General features: G+C 46.1%; 1 protein-coding gene across 11 annotated transcripts in view; it reads left to right on the forward strand.

The window, feature by feature from the left end:
• Positions 1-17,091, forward strand: part of GTF3C2 (general transcription factor IIIC subunit 2) — a 54,836-nt gene that overhangs the window by 1,527 nt on the left and 36,218 nt on the right. For 7 of the 11 annotated variants that reach the window (XR_013639579.1, XR_013639581.1, XM_078872515.1 and 4 more), the window contains exons 2-7: positions 3,082-4,044; positions 4,544-4,637; positions 6,515-6,673; positions 10,600-10,709; positions 11,612-11,689; positions 12,363-12,461. Coding sequence is in view for 9 of the 11 variants with exons in the window: in XM_078872515.1 (XP_078728641.1) it covers positions 3,116-4,044; positions 4,544-4,637; positions 6,515-6,673; positions 10,600-10,709; positions 11,612-11,689; positions 12,363-12,461 (1,469 nt within the window). In the remaining 2 variants the exon portion in view is untranslated. Of the gene's footprint in view, positions 1-397; positions 549-3,081; positions 4,045-4,543; positions 6,674-10,599; positions 10,710-11,611; positions 11,690-12,362; positions 12,462-17,091 lie in introns of all 11 variants that reach the window. The other 4 variants (XM_078872524.1, XM_078872542.1, XM_078872578.1 and 1 more) reach the window with 3 other exon arrangements.

Raw genomic sequence — 17,091 nt, forward strand, 5'->3', positions numbered from 1 at the left:
GCTTTCTGATCCGCCCCTTACTGGACACCGGTGAAAATGAGATTCATAGCTCATCGGATTCCTTCAGTCTAAATAAAGATGCTGATATGCAATATTACAATGTAATGTACAGGTAATATACATCTGAATAATATCGTGTTCTTATGTAAGTTTTACTGAAAAAAACATTTCAGGACCCTTCAGAAAAAAAGTTTGGACTCTTTGTGAGCTCTCCTGGGTAAATAAGGGACGGTCCATAAATGACGTCACGCGATTTTGGCTGATTGTTGACCCCCCCCTCCTAGAGGCCGACCGAAATTCGGTTACAGCGCCGAAAGTTGGCAAATGCCCTCTTTCGGCATAGTTTCGATTTCGGCCGAAAGTAATTTTTTGACTTTCGTTCTGGTTTCGTTTTCAGCCGATACCAGAAATTCAGTTTCGGTCGGCCTCTAAACTCCACGCGCTGCATGCGACTCCGGGCAGCAGCAGCGGCGGTGGTTGATGGCAGACGCTCCTCACTCTCTGGCGATCGCAAGCAGCGCACACACGCACACTCAAGCAGGATGGGGGTGAGAGGGGTGTGGTGGTGGGGGGGATAAGACAGACGACGGAGAAGAATAAGAAAAAAATAACTTCCCCCCCCCCCAAAACCACCAAACTAGCGAGCAGCAGCAAGCAGCACACGCGTAGCCAGCACACGCAGCAGCAGTCCACCAGGAACACTTTTGTTTGAGCGTCTCAGAGGATGGGCTCTCACAGGCAGCTCGAGGCACGCACCACACACGCAGGCGTACGCACAGCACACTGAGCACATTATAGCAGCGTGCTGATGCCAACAGTGTGCATACGCGCGCGCACACTCACTCACTCATCCGCCCACCAGCCACACACACACCAAACCACCCACCCCTCCAATGATCCAATTCAACCCTCCCACCCCACCTCCTCCTCCACCACATGGGTTCCACACAGCAGGAAGGGGCTTGGGTGTTCGTGCGAGTCTGTGACGCGTCTAGAGGCCGAGCGAAATTCGGTTTCGGCATCGAAAGTTGGCAAATGGCCTCTTTCGGCATAGTTTTTGTTTCGGCCGAAAGTCAATTTTTTACTTTCGGTTTTGGCCAAAACCAGAAATTCAGTTTCGGTCACACGGCGTCACAAAAAGTCAGACCCCTCCTCAAATATGACGTCACAAAGCTCTGCTCCCCCCCCAAAACCATACAGTATTTCCATTTTGAAAATAAAACATGCTTCAAATCACTTCAAGTTGAAGTTCAAGTTCATTTATTAGGTATAGCCCTGTGAGCCATTCAGCTCTTGAATCGGGTGCAACCGCAACAAACAAAAAACAAAAACATGAACAAAAAAACATCTTAAAGTGAATATGTGACTAAGTGCAAACAGAAAATCCAAGAAAAGACAGCAAAATATTGCAGAAAAAACACCGTACACCAACGCTGTGTGCAAAAATCCCAGTGGGATGCAAGTCAAACAACAACAACAACAACCACAAGACAGCTTAAATTAAGGCCATCAGTCTAACTCTGTACTACTTTAAACTATTGTAATTGTAGTGCGTATTTAATGTGGCACTGCACTCTGATGTTTTCTATTAAAAAGGAGGCATTGGAGAGCTGAAATTTAGCATAAAATGCATTTGAAAATATTCAACGTCTAACTAAAACTGCAGATGTTCAGAATATTATATTGAAATTCTCTTACAATTATAAAATATTAAAATGAACTATAACTATAAAAAAATTCTTGAAACTTTGTAGTAGAACGAAGCAAAATGGAAGGTACAATTATGACAATCACATTCCACATAATGAAAAGCCCTGGTAGAATCATTAATATCAAAATGTTTAATAACAATCATTAAAAAAAATTACAAAATGTATGCTTCTCCATTCTCCCATGGAGAAGCAAAATGCTCCTTCATGGAATAAATAAAAGGTGACCTTAGTAAATTGAAATAATCAAATAGTTAATGAAAATGTATCAAAATTAGTGTTGTTATAACAATGCTATTGTTTATATTTATTTATAAAGTTGCACATTTTTACGTGACGTCACATTTTTCAAACCCCCCCCCCCTCGTCACACAGCGTCACAAATGTCTGAACCCCCCCCCCGAGGTGTGTGACGTCATTTATGAACGGCCCCTAAGTGCAATAATATTAACACTAATCCCTGCATTTCTCGCAATTATAGTACAATAGCTAATGCCCCTTTGGCGTTAATATTGTTACCAGGACAGAACGCTGACAGTCTAAACCAAGTGAAAACTATATATGGGAATTATTCTCTACTGTCATTCACTGGCCTTCCATTAAACAAGATAACTTTTCCAAATCCGAGTCGCCTCCTGTTTTATTTGTGCATTATTCAGTAACTTCCACTTTTTAACAAACGAATTTGTTTCTCGATTGTAAACAACGGTTTAGATGTTCCGTTTGCCAAACCGAACACTGATCAACACGACGGACAGCCTAGGAGACCTCACTCTAGCAGTGGATTGATAAGGGGCTGTAGAGTTTTGATTTCAATACAGGGGGTGTCAAATTCGAACAGACAGCGGGCCAGTTTGTATTAAAATGCACCTCCCACGGGCCACACAGTTGGGCCTATGAAAATTTGAATAATAATATGGTATTAATTTACAGATTCAAAATTCGAAAGCGCAGGGAAAGAGTTGATTTATTTTTTTGTGGCAGGACATGGCCAAATCCCCCATTTCAATATCTGCTTTACATTAAAGTTGAAATTTGGGTAGAAACTTAAAAATGTAAAGACGTAGCTCGCGGGCCGTGTGTTTGACACCCCTGGTCCCATGTCATCTGGCACGTGTGGCTTGTTTCCACTTAAACGTATTCACTGCCTTGTAAATGCATTTAATTGACAAAATATAAAGGAGATAGATTTTTATTACATGGTCTGCTTGGTGTAGTGTTAATGGCATTCAATTTAAATCTGAAAATGCGAGAATATTATTCCTAAACTTTAATTTTAAAGTTTTAAACACAATATTTTTATTAATTGTGCTTTTTTTATCCTTATAATACATTCACCAAAATGATCGACTGTTTTGTTTTTGCTTTACAGATCAAGTGTACGTATTGTTCAGGAATTATAAAGTATGGAGGCCTGTGATAAATCTGATTGCAGTACTAACCAGGAACAACAACACTCAAGTGAAATGGTGGAAGGATTTTCTGCAGTACCACATTTGGATGAAAATAGGAATGCAGAATTAGATTCTGGCCATCAACTGAATGTAAAATATTCAAACGCGGGGAATGATGATGCCTTGCAGACACTTATTACTGAAAGCCCAGCAAACAATTTCACAAGCCATTCCCAAAAAGAGTCGGAACATTTGGAAGAGAGAGAGATGGTTGAGCCAATGTTATGCAGTAGTTTAAGCACCAATAAACAATTGGGGTGTTCTGAAAGCAGAAAAATTGTCACGGACTCTTGTGATCCAGGCAGTTTGGCGTCCAAGGGTCAGTCTTCCCCTGGCACGCTTACGACTCAAAGTGGAGGAACAGGAGATATATATGATGGTTTGGCTCCTACTCGAGGTTTACATCAAGATAGACATTCAGAAGAAGATTATTCACGTCCGATGGAAAATGTAATTCGCGATCAAAGTAAATCATCCTTGCACAATAGCTCGGAAGCTGCTGTCCACCTTGTACATTTGGAAACTACCATGTTGGAAAATGTGCATCAGCCTTGTTTGCCAAAGGATCAGTTTGTTGGTGAAAGCAAAGGAAGACCAAGAGGAAGAGGATTTCGGGGTGGTCGGAGGGGTCGAGGAAGAGGGAGGGGTACACAATCTTTGTGCAAGAGGGATACAGACACACACCCTAATGTTCTGCTAGAGTTTGCAGTGCAATTTGTTGAAAAACAAGATGAAGGGAGAGCTGTGGTTGACGTTGCTGAAAGCGTTGATGTCAAGCAACCGAAATACAAGAAAAAATCTGCGACGAAAGCTGAGTGCATCCCCCAGAGTGCGTCACCGTCTGCAGAGGGTGGCCGGCCAAAACGACAAGCTGCTGTCATGTGCGTACATGACCTTTGGTTTTCTTTAATGTCAATAAATACAAATTCATTCATCACACATAGTGATGTACCGTTGTGCCAAACGTGTGACCTCTTGCGACAGCATTCGCATAAACTGCTATTTTGCTGCCATACCCCAGTGTCTCGAATAATTTGTTTGATCCACGGATATCACGGGGGTGACCATGGGGGTGGCCACGGTGATGGCACCAATCCTTTGAGGATCGCAGTCTCCTTTGAACATCGACCTGGTATTTGTACATCATAATGTTTTTTTTGTAATTGTCTCAAAAATGTTATAAGATGCTTTAACTTCTTAACCTTCTTCATTGATTTCTACTGCTCAGCTTTTAGATATATTTCCACGTTCATCTTTCCTGCTTGTGTGCTTCCCATGTCTCAACAAAAAAAAAAAGATATATTTCGTGAGAGAAATATACAAATTAATAAGTGAATGGATGCTACTGCTGCTGTTTAAACAATGTCCCTCTCTCGTTAGGGCCAAGAAGTTCCTGCAGGATTTGTTACTCGTGGAAGGCTCCCAACAGGAAGCAAGTGCCTCTGATGTGCCACACTACAATCACGATAAGAAGGTATCACAGTTCACTTTAAACGTTGTGCAACACTGCAATCACGATCAGAAGGTATCATGGTTTACTTGATACGTTTGTGCTTCCAGTTTTTGTCAATGCCCCACAAAGTTTGCATGATAGACTTTCTGTAGTTTTGGTCATTGTTTTCCTTTAAAATTAACGGTATGATAAGCCTACCTAATTAAAACCCTTTCTCATTCCAATGACGTACGTGTACGTCAGGATACATGTATGTCATCGGAATGGTATCGGAAGAACCGGAAGGAAAGGAGCCAGAAGAAAACTAAAATAACGTTATCAGTATCGAGGCTCCCACAAGGCCATGCGTGAGGGCGTGTGGCAGAGCTTGGCGCTCGCTATCGTAGAGTGCGGTTGTGTCGCTACGGTTCTCTGTGGCGAGGAACAATGTCTTTAAAAACAACGGCACTACGCCTCTATTAATAATATGAACGCTGAGCCGCTTGCACGTTCCGAGATTAGGCGGTGAACGGCACCCACACCCTGCAACTTGCAGACTCTTGGAATGGGAAAGAGTTTACATTATTAACCTGGAATGTAAACTGACACCTTTTTATAAATAGCGTTGGGGCAGAATTTGCCCTCGCCACATTTCCTGACCACATCCTTTAATTGCACTTTTTGTGTCCATCGGGATATTTGGCCACATTCGTTGATTGTGTAGAAATGGTTGTTGTTCGTAACATTGGATCTGCCCATAATGGTGTGCCTGTGTAGTAGGTTCGAATTAGGTGCACACACACGCAGCTTGGAGGCAACACTATTTATTAACGGTAAGTAATATAACACTGTACATGAGGTGGTGACCACCTTCCTCAACTCACTAACACTCTGGAACGCGACACAGACTGGACCAGGCAGGCAACGACCTGCCTGGCCCAGGACGACGACTCGGGACTTGACGACCGATGATGTCTTCTCTTTGGAGTACAGTACAACAGCCTCGCTCTGCGTTCACACCACGCTTATATCTGCCTTGGCGTGCCTGGCTCCGCCCCGGCGTGGCTGGCTCTCTTCAGGCCACGCCTCCCTTCCCAGGACACGCCTCACTTCCCCCACCTCTGGGAAGGTCCGGATCCCTCCACCACGTGACCCCCCAGGCACCCCCTTGGGGCCCCCAGCCTTCGTACAGGCCGACACAGTAGTGACCGTTCTGTGTCACTACACCTGTAAGCTGCGCGAAAGAAGATGCTTCTGCACTCTTTCAAACTCCTAAGGGTACCAGACATATACTCTTTGGTTATTTCAGTAAAGTCACGTAGGTAGAAAAATAAAACAAAATACAAATAATATATCACGACATTTCGATCGCAACACAAGCGGTCGTCCTCGGGCAGAAAAAATAATCCAGCAGTGGAACTGCTGAACAAGCGAGAGAGCTGCTACAACAAGGTTATAGATGTGGCGATGGGAAAGCAAGCAGGGTCTGAGCTGGAAAGGAATTCCATCCACCGACGTGGATGGAATTCCTATTTAAGAGTATGGATTTCTACGGTACCAGACCTTTATGTATGTATGTTGAACTTCTTTCGCACTGTAAATAGCCAACCGTGCTAATCGGAGGTGAGGGGGAAGGACAACAAACTTAACACTAAAATACCTCTATATATGTCTTGGCCCCAGGATACCAGTTGTATGGAAGATGATTGCTACATTGTATGTCAGCCTTGGTACCACGAGATCAGCCGAGTTATACAAGTACTTTCATGTTATTTTACAGTCGAATGTGTATCTTGCTTTCACACATTGACTCTCATGTAATACTGTAAATGAAAATAGATCTCATGTTTACAATACCTGACTAAATCATGATTTTTTACTAAATATTTTTTGTATGGGACGTTTCATAATATCAACAGAAAACAAGTGACAAGCACACTGCATTTTTGGAGAGCGGGGAACATGCAGAGAGCTTCACTGATGATTCCAGAGATGAGGACTTTATACCTGAGGACGGAACATGTGGCTCTATAACGGAACTCTACAGTGATGGGGACAGCTGGGATGAAGAGAGCAAGGTATCTGGCATACTGAACATATATACAGGCGGTATCCGATTTATGACGGTCCACATTTACGAAATTTATACAAAGCAACATTTGGATCGATTTACTTCATTTACAATGCATCTTCCAATATGACTCCGAACACATTTAAACAGAGTCAGTCTGGTTTTCGATGCATGGCGTGGAGCTTTTGTCATTCTCAAGTATTTTTGTGGATGTTAACCTATTAAACCGATGTTGAAAGTGGCTGATAAAAGGAAAAACCCATCGGCAAGTGACATTTCTGTCTTTGGGAAAATAGGGTCCGATTTGCGATCGGTTATTTACTTTTTCACAATTATATTGAACTTTTTTATTGCATATTGAAGTGTTGTAGTGTCAGATACAGATTTCCCCAACCCCTCATTAACCATTCCCACCGGTCCTGTCACCATAACTACACCACCACTTTCAATAAACCCACTCTTTATTTTGACCACGATCATCTTATGTGCAATTTTATAATTACTGCACAGCACCTTGGACTAAGGCGTTATACAAATATATATGAGACGAGGAGAGACAGTGAGAGAGACAGATATCATTAGAGAATGAGAAAAATGGGCAAAAAGTGAGAGCCACTGAGACACATGGAGACAGACACAGAGAGAGACAGTTACAGAAAGAAGAAAGACAAGGAGAGCAATGAGAGCAAAGACAGGGATGCAGGTGTGTTAGTTAATAAACAATTCAACATATTCGTGAAATAACACTGTCGCATTAGCAGGAAAAGTATATAAGACGTGACATTTCAGGCAATGGCCCTTTTTTATAGTACACTAGTGGTAAGTACCCGGCGTTGCCCGGGCGAAAAAGGCAGACACACACATGGATTTACACACAGACATCGCCCCACACATAGAAACACATCGACTTAGACGCACACACATATGGTTAAACCCAGGATGGATCGTTAGCAGGCCAGCCTAAATGTTTGTAACCGGCGAATGTTCCATTAGTGGGGTGCACGCTTCGCAAGTGTAGAGAAGGGAGGGAATTACCGTGGCCGAGAAGACCTGGAGCTTCATGCGCAGCGAGAGACCAGGTAGCTTCCACACAGCGTAACGCAGCCGATGAAAAGAGAATGGCACTCGACTGATTTGGAGTGAGACCTCTGCTGTTAAACCGGAGCCGGTCATGAGCACACTGGCCAGGTATGGGAATCTCTCCGATCTCTCCACAACTGCCGCATCACCAATTGTGAGTTGTGGGGGTGGATTGTCCGATGGTACAAAATACCCAGGCAGGTGCTTAGTTTTGGTGGGGCTGATGGTAAGGCCCCACCTCTTAGTGGCAAGCTCCAGGTTCAGCAGCAATGCCTCCAACTCCTCCTATGAGTGATCAGCAATTACCAGAGCATCGGCATACATAACATGGTTGAGCAATAGGGAGCCATCCCTTGACCGCACCCGGCATCGATCAGCCTCCCATTGTATCTGTACCATATGGTAATTCCTCCGGTACAGCCATTGAAGGCTTCACGAACTACGTGCTCAAAAGATATGTTAAATAATGTGGGAGCCAGAGGACATCCCTGTCACACCCCAAGGTATAGAGGGAATGGCTCTGACTGACGGCCACATAGTTTGGCTCCCCGGTGCACTCGTCCTGCTGCGGCATCCGCGGGCGATGTGTCCCTCATGACCGCAGCAATGGCAGATGACTTCTTCGGTGACACGAGGATGCTCTCCTGCAACGCGAGGTGCCCAGCGCCGGAGTCGGCGCTCCGCTTCCCGCGGGATCCTCGGATACTGCCGCAGGGCCGCCACCGTCTCTACCTCGTCCTCCTCCGCCAGCGGCGCGTGTCTGGTTGGGGGCCGTTGCAGCCCCTCGACGTCACCGCGATCCCATGCGACGTGTGCCACACTTTGCGCGGGTCCCGCCATCTCTTCATAAGCACAGAGATGTCATGCAACCCATAACGAGGTGCGGGCTTACCTCCTCCACCACCGGCAACATCACTCCCGCCTTCTGTGCCATGGCAAGGAGCCGCTCCCCCACCAGCGAGTCCAGGCTCTGCTCGTTTAGCCGCGGTAATGCGGCTTCTGCCAGCGTCAACAATTCCGTCCTGAAGACCAGAAGCGATTTTGATGCTTCCCGCTGGCGGTTTTTAAACTTCTGGCGCGCCCCGAACGGAGAGTCGAACACCTCTGCCATCTCCTTGTAGACGCCCTGCAGGGATCCTCTTTTTGCAGGCGGAATCCGGTCGAACACTGCCAGTGCGGGGTCGTCCAACACAGTGGGCAGCATTGTCAGAGCTTGTTCCTCCGTTCACTTCATTGCCCGGACAACCGTCTCGAACCGGCGGACGAAAGCGTGCCATTCTCCCGATCTGGACGCAAACCTCTGTCCTTGCCCCTTGCCTGGTCAGCTGCTCTCCGCTGCGCTCCAGTCATTTATGTCCCCCGGTTGCCACTGCTGTCGGCGGATATCGGGAGATCAGGCCAGAGTTTTCTCCCAGGTCCCGCACGGGACGCACGGTCGGCGACGTCGCTGGTGCTGCTCCATCCCCTGATAGCTGTTGCGGAGTGCCTGTTCGGGAAGGCTAACCATGGCTCCCGTCCCCTCGCTGGGGAGGCGGTGCAGCTGAAGTTCCCCCCGCTCGTTCGACCTCGGGACTCAGCCGGCGAAGCAACGCGGTTACTGCCTCCAGCAGCTGATCCATCCTCCGATCCCTAGAGGATGATTTGCGGCGGCGACGGCGGCGCTGGGTCTGCACGGCTGGGTTGGTGGAGGAAGGTGCCCTCACGGGACGAGCAGCTGCCACGGATCCCGCCGATGAGCATGGGGACGAATCCCGACTCGTCGGTTCCGTTTCCGAGCAAATCTCGTCCCGGGCACCTAGAGCATCTTCTGGCTGAGTCTCCTCCCTTGGGATCTTGCGTTGGCTGAGGCGAGACATCCCACCGCTGCCACCAGATGAAGAGGAGCTGGAGACTGGCTACGCACTTGTTTATTCTTCAACCCACAGCCACATTCGTTCCTAAAACCAACCCGGAACACGCGTATCGCAGCCCCTTTTAAACCCTCCATCTCCGCCCTCGTTCCCAATACACATCTCCGTCTTGCATGCTGGGTCTGTGTGACGTCAGTGCCCTTTAATCCTTGACCCCCGTCTAGTGGATTCCCGTGTGTGTGATTGGTGCGTGCTATGCTGAGTGTGGAGATTTCATGTCTGCGTGGTGCGAGTGCATGAGGATGGCTCGCAGATCCCTTACACATGCTTAGAGGGGCCAGGTAGACTGGATAATAATAATAGGAGTTGCAGACTGCACTTTTACACCATGGAGCCTGATTAACATTTTACGAATGTTTTCCAATGTCGAGTTTCTAAATCGACATATGAATAGATACCGAATAGTAGCTCTTGAGAAACAGACACACCCTTCCATAATCAAAAGTATTACTGAATAAAGTCGTTGGTATTAAAAGTTAATCTATGAAATTTTGCGCTCCTCACAGCTCGAAGACTGCATAGTTGGACGGTTGGCGTAATCGATAATTTATCTTCTTTGACTGTTTGTGTCGGTAGACTTAAAGTGTTATTAATCCGATTGTTGTTTTTCATTAATCTTTTAATGTATAAGTTAATTGAGCAGCAACTATGCATCCTCTTAATTTTGAAGTTTGCTTTCTAATGTCCTGTTTTGTGTTGATATATTATCCATTTTATTTTTGTATTTTATTTTATTTACTGAATGGTGAAAAAAAAATCATAATAATAGGCTTCATACCCTTTCTGGCAAATATTTTTTTCCCATCATTTTGATACCGGCAAAAAAAGTCCGATAGAGGTTTACCTGATTATCATAATCTACTAAAGTGGTGAGATTTCCATTTAATTACTGGGACCCATTTATTCATTATTATATCCGTGATGGTGAATAATGATGATGCAGGACTCGGAATTAAGGTCCCAGAGTGAGAAGCAGAGAAGGGCGACGCGGAGTTTGCTGCCGTGCGACAGAATGAGCTTTTTCCACGAGGCCTTGCAGAGGACAAGAGAGCAGTAAGCGGTCACGCGGGGGCAGGTGGAGCAGCGCACACACACAGCCCTTGGTCAATCCACTGCTGGATAAGGGGCTATCCACACTGTGTGCCTCGTGGGGGTCACATATTTCGATTACTTTTATCCATCATAGAGGGGGGGGGGTTTGGGTTATAGCACGTAAATGTGTCGTTATAATCCGTCACTACCTGACACGGCCAATTAGTAAGTGTTTGTCACGTAAACAAAACGTGCCAATTAGTTACTAGTTCAGTAAACCCGCATCATTTGCAATTTGAATACCCTGATGTGTCGCCGGTGATTACAACCAGCCTTATCTGGCAATCTAACTCAAACAAAATATCTATTTTGGATAATATTGGTCCCGAAAGCCAACTACATGTTAAACTCGATTGCTGTTATCTGAGTTTACCCAGGAAAGCTGGACCGAGTCTCAAGATTCGTTTGTCACGGAGGGTCCTGCCAAGTTTTGACCAAACATTTCCAATGTTGTAAAATGATACCTACAATTCAGATTACACAACAGCAATATCGCCCCTCTCTGCAAAAAAACGTTCTAACATCCCCGTAAAAACAATAGCCATGAGCCTTCATGGGTAAACAATCTTAGTAGTAGTAGTAATAATGATGCCAATAATATGGAAAAGTAAAAAAAAATATTTGGTTATAAACTATAAAAAACTATAAGCTATATTTATTTTACCAGGTAAGGTCCACTGAGCTTTTTCAGAAGCGACCCGTATATCACAAATGATAGCTCAACGAAGTTGCTTATCACGTGGAAATTTATAGCAGCAGCCAAATGAACGTTGTGAGCCGTGGTTGATAAAAGTTGAGACAGTGGTGCAATTGCTCATTTGGATTTTATCATCATTGATAATATTTTTGTTTTTTTATTTCAGTCGTCAGATACATTACTCATCCTCTGTGTACCCCCAGTGGGTCCCGTTAATCACTGACTGGACCCTTCTGAGTGCAAGGTATGTCAAGATGAGGTTTGTTTAACCAAGTGAGAACTAAAAGATACCAAAATAGACTAATTTTGCTCGAGTTCTCTGGTTCACCAAAACGTGTGTGTAATAATGTGTGTGTGTAGTAACGCGTGGGGAGCGGTAGTGGAGTGGTTAGGGTGCTGCGCTACGAACTCGGTGAGCCCGAGTTCGATTCTCGCTCACAGCCAACACCAGTAACGATTATCTGTACCAGTCCTGGGCCTCTCCTCGGTCGACTCAGCCTCAAATGAGTGCCTGGGGCATTGTGTAAACATCGCCACTGGGGAGACAAAGGCAGCCGGGCGTGGTGCTGGCCATACACCCCCTCGTATGCCGTTCCGGCCTTCATAGGCGCTAACAGCACTTGCCCCAACAGTCTGTTCAGTCTATACGGGGGGGTCTTTGTCTTTGTGTAGTAACGCTCGCACTTAATGGGGTACCTTTTCCCCCAGGAACAAATCGTTATATACTCCGACATTTACAGATACTGATTGAAACGTGGAACATCTCAACTGTCATTTATTATGGTGAATTTGAGTAAAATTTTAAGGATGCAATTTACCTCAGACCCACAATTGAATTATTTATGTATGTAGACAAAATATGCTTTGTAAATTGCTTCTTTGTTTGAAATATTTTCTTTTTAAATTACATATTTCAGCGACAGTGTGAAGTATTTGCCAAAGGAGAGGCGTTCCCCGCGCTTTGAAATACGACGAGAAGCGTTTCCAGAAGCATTGCAGATTCACCAGCTGCACAGGTAAGGCCCTCATCATAGAGTCATCACGAGGCTTTCCTTTACCAGGGCAGGTACCCTTTTAGTATTGAGATGTCTTGTGTGAGGCTGAGCTGGTTCAACAAGTGACAATACAATTCCACCCGAACATTCAAGATTAAAAAAGGAAATCACAGAAAGAAAATGGGACGTCTGTGAAGAAGAGCTTCCTAACTCATTGGATTCCTCGAGTCCAAATCAAAGTTCTATTTCTGAACTTGGAACGTTGTTCTGACCATTGACTCTTTGTGCCTCACCCAGTCCGTGCACTCGCACACCCTGCCGTGATGTAGTTTCAGCGTGGATTGATTGCAAATCACTCCAGCTAATTACTTCTTATCGGCAAAACGCGCACTGAGTTAAATACTCGAGTGAGTGCGTGACACCTCAGCTTTGTTCAGCTCTCGTCATTCTCATGCCACACATCTCACCTCTGCGGGACCGCATACCTCCATCTGTGCAACCACAGCCGCTAGATTCCACTCAGACCCTCATCAACACGTCTCACTCTGTCCCGCGATGTAACAATCCACAGAGCTCCTTATCTTATTTTGTATAGATTTACATAGTGCCTGAGACCAAGGCTCTTTACAATATTTGTAATTGTTTACATAAGATGATAGTGGTTAAAATAAAGAGTGGGGTTATTAAAAGTGGTGGTGTAGTTATGGTGACAAGTGCGAGTGGTTAAGGAGGGGTAGGGGTAGTGCTAGGGGTAGTGATGGGGGTTGGGGTAGTGCTAGGGGTAGTGATAGGGGTTGGGGTAGTTTTAGGGGTAGTGATAGGGGTTGGGGTAGTGCTAGGGGCAGCGATAGGGGTTGGGGTAGTGCTAGGGGTAGTGATAGGGGTTGGGGTAGTGTTAGGGGTAGTTATAGGAGTAGTGATAGGGGTTGGGCTACGCCTGGTTGTAGCTGGGGGTTGGGGGCAGGGAGTTGCAGTAACAGGATGGGCTAGGGGAGAAGAGATGGGGGTTGTTTTAAGGTAGTAATGGAAGCTACAGGTTGTGATAGTGAAGGCAATTGCTCTATGCTGCAGTGGGAGTTGGTTCCGGTGGAGGGGAGTGAGAAGGGAACAAGAAGGAGAGAGCAAGACTGGGCGCAGAGCGAGGGAGACACAGAGAGGAGCGGTAGAGCCTGGGAGCAGAGAGGATGGGGTGGGACAGAGGAGTGAGCGACGAGAGATGGGGCAAGACCTTGGAGGGATTTATAGACTTCGAGTGAGAAATGTAAACGGACAGCGATAGTAGACAGGGAGCCAGTGGAGTTGGGAGAGTAGACGTGTGGGAATTGTGGGGTAGGTTAAAAATGATCCGGGCTGAGGCGTTTTGTATCTACTGTTGGAGAGGAGTCGGCGCCACGGTGGGGAGATGTTAACTACCTCACCTCGTATGCAGGAGGTCGAGGGTTCGATCCTGACCATGATGCTTGTATATTTGGAGTTTGCATGTTCTCGCACTGGTCACGTGGATTGTTCTCCGGTTCCTCCAATTTTTCCGTCCACATTTACAGGGTGATTCAAAATATGGACCCGATTTGAAATCGCTATATCTCTGCAACCACGAACTGCCCTTGAATGAAACTCTTACCACTTGAAAGGACGGGGCATCGAGTTTCAAATGATTACCACTAGATGCCTCTCCCAGCGCACAAACAGCCCCTAGCCTCAGTCATTCACAAGACACACAGCCTCAACGTTGGATAGGTCGCACGGGACCCCAAGGCTTGGCGCTACACTCTTGGCCTCCCAAGATCCCCAGACATCACACTCTGCGACTTTTTCTTGTGGGGATACGTCAAAGACCATGTTTTTTTAGTGCCACCATTAGCGACTAATCTGGATGACCTCAAAAACAAAATCACGGCAGCGGTGACTTCAATGGAAGAAGACACTTTGAGAGGCGCTTGAGATGAATTCAACTATCGTCTCGATGTTGTCCATACAGCAGGTGGAGGGCACATCGAGCATTTATAAAATGGCTAGTAAAACTTGATAACTCATTAAACAGTTTGTAACTTTTTGTGTAATTGTAACATGTTGCCATCGTGAAATATACTGCTTTGAAAGTGGGTCCATCTTTTTGAAACACCCCGTAGAATCAACATTACACGTTTAGAGTATTTGGCTGCTCTAAATTTCTACGTGATAAGCCACTTCGTTGAGGTATCATTTGTGATCGGCAGGTTGCTTCTGAAAAAGAGCTATTTAGCCCGGTGATCCTTACCTGATAAAATAAAAATAGCTTTTAGTTTTTATTGTTTAGTCGACGGGAAGGCCGAGAAGAAGAGTTCCAGTCGTCGAGCTGAGTGAAACCGAGGGCGTGAACCAGGAGTATAGCAGCAGAGAGTGAGATGAGGGGACAGATGTTGCGAATGTTGCCAAGGTGACGGCGGCGAGTGCAGGTAGTGGCAGAGATGCGGTTGGAGAGGGAGGAGTAGAAGATGACCCCAAGGTTGTGAGCAGAAGAGACAGGAATGACTGAGTGAGTGAGGGAGAAGGGAGGGAATAAAGCCATGGTGGAGGGGAGCATGGATAAAGGGAAGAAAAGGATTTCAGTTGTAGAAAAGATTCATGGAGGGGTCGCGGCGTCACGTCCAGGATTGGACAGTGGTTCAACAGTCAGAAATGCGGGAGGCAAGGTCAGGGATGAAAGAGGGAAAGGAAAAGAAAATCCGGCTCTACCGTGGTGGACTTCCCCTCAGGTGCATTTCCCTCCTTTGGCTGCCAATCCCTCATGAGTGCTGACCACCGGCCATCTTCCCTTCTGCTTCTGTGTCTTGCCCAAGCCCGCTTACTTTTACTTTACGGTAAGTAAAAAAAATGCCTTTTCATCTCAGAATCTTTATCTGAATCTTTATCTATCCTGGAAGAATCCCGATGAGCTGTGAAGCTCTTTTTCACATATGTCCAGTAGGGGCGGGTCAGCTAGTTACAACAATAAACAATAAAAAAAAATATAGGAGTGCAAAGTAGAGAAAATCTAAGCAAGTCACTCAACATAAATATATATAAAAGGGAAATGTGTGAATATGTGCGTCTGTTTGAAATGTTTAACATACTTCCCGACATGCAACAAACTTGAAATTTGGCATGTGGGTAGCTTCCAGACTGTACACAATGCAAAAAGTATAAAAATAGACTTTTATATTTGGGGGGGGGGGGGGGGGCGCAATAATGGATATATTTTGCACGGCAAGTGAGCGGTGACGTCACATCTGTGATGTCACCCGCATGCGGCAGCGTGACGCAGTGTGCCTGCTGACGTCACGCATCCTCCCCCAACCCTCCGCGTAGGCCGTGTATTAATCCAAGACAAGAATCCAAGTCTCGGGCGAAGCCGGGTAGTAAAGCTAGTGTAAAAATAAATAAAATATTCCAGGACAAATTGCATTAGTACATGGATAGTGAGTCCAACTGAGTCGCAGACGTTCTTTAGAGGCAACACATTTATTGTAACATCAACACCTAACACAAAGGGGTAACTGTCCCTTCACCAGATCCAGCCTAGGGTGGTGACGACCCAGCTAACTACTCTATACGTAGGAGTTACAGCTACGAAGAGTTAGACCCTCACTTCTGTCCTGACCACGTCTTGATGCCTTGTAGGACGCAGAGCTTCCAGCTTGTAGACGTGGAGCTTCAGCTTGTAGAATGCAGCAACCCCGGTCCCTCTCAGGGACCCGCCTTATATCCTCCTGGGTCGGGGCCGCTCCGCCCTTGGCCCCGCCCACCTTTGCGAGCCTTCTAGCTCCCTCTTGATCCCTCTCTCGAGAGTTCTCCCCGGATACGTGATCGCCCCCTAGCCCCCCCCACTTGGGGCCCCCTCTGTGGACACTCCGGATCACGTGTCTACGGGGTCAACCAGAGTGCCATGGCCCGGGGCAACCCTTCCCCTGGGCTGACACTCTCCCACTCCCCCTTGTGGGAGCCCGCACTACACGCTATGCATGGTGCCCGCGCTATCCCAGCGCACACCAAGCCCTGCTAGGGCTGGTACTACACCCACCTACGGGGTGTACGCGATGACTGCATCGCGTGCCACGGCCCTCTCGGGCCGGCACCATACAGTGACATCCCCGATGTCACTACACATGCATTCCTGCCGATTTTTCAACGCTAAATGCAAGCTTGGGGCAAGGCAACAATATAATCAGTCCCAGACCGCACCAAGACAACACCCAGTAGTCCCTGAATAAAATTGCACATTAACATTGAACTATCGATATACGGGTAAGGATCAAAGTTACAATTCACATTGGGAAATGTGTTTGTATCTAGCACCAATTTTCTTCAGGATATTTTTTTCAAGATTGATTTACAATGTTAAGGGGAGGAAACAAGGTCGCTCCAAAACGACGGTGCGACAATGGCAAAGGCTTTGTCACCTATTCCAGTTCTTGTTCTAGGGATAATAAAAAGGCAGTTAGATGGACGTCGTTGGTTTCTCGGGTTTGACAATGAGATGAATGCATTGGCGAAGTAAAGTGAGATTAAAAAATACATCACTTGGCTATGTGCTGCTCATTCTGTCTCAGCATAATGCCAAGTGTGCACCTAGCCAAACTTAATTCCACACTTTCTATCTTATTTTATCTCCGTTGTCAATGTCCATGTTTCG

This window comes from Lampetra fluviatilis, chromosome 2, assembly GCF_964198595.1.
Source record: "Lampetra fluviatilis chromosome 2, kcLamFluv1.1, whole genome shotgun sequence".
Lineage (NCBI taxonomy): Eukaryota > Metazoa > Chordata > Hyperoartia > Petromyzontiformes > Petromyzontidae > Lampetra > Lampetra fluviatilis.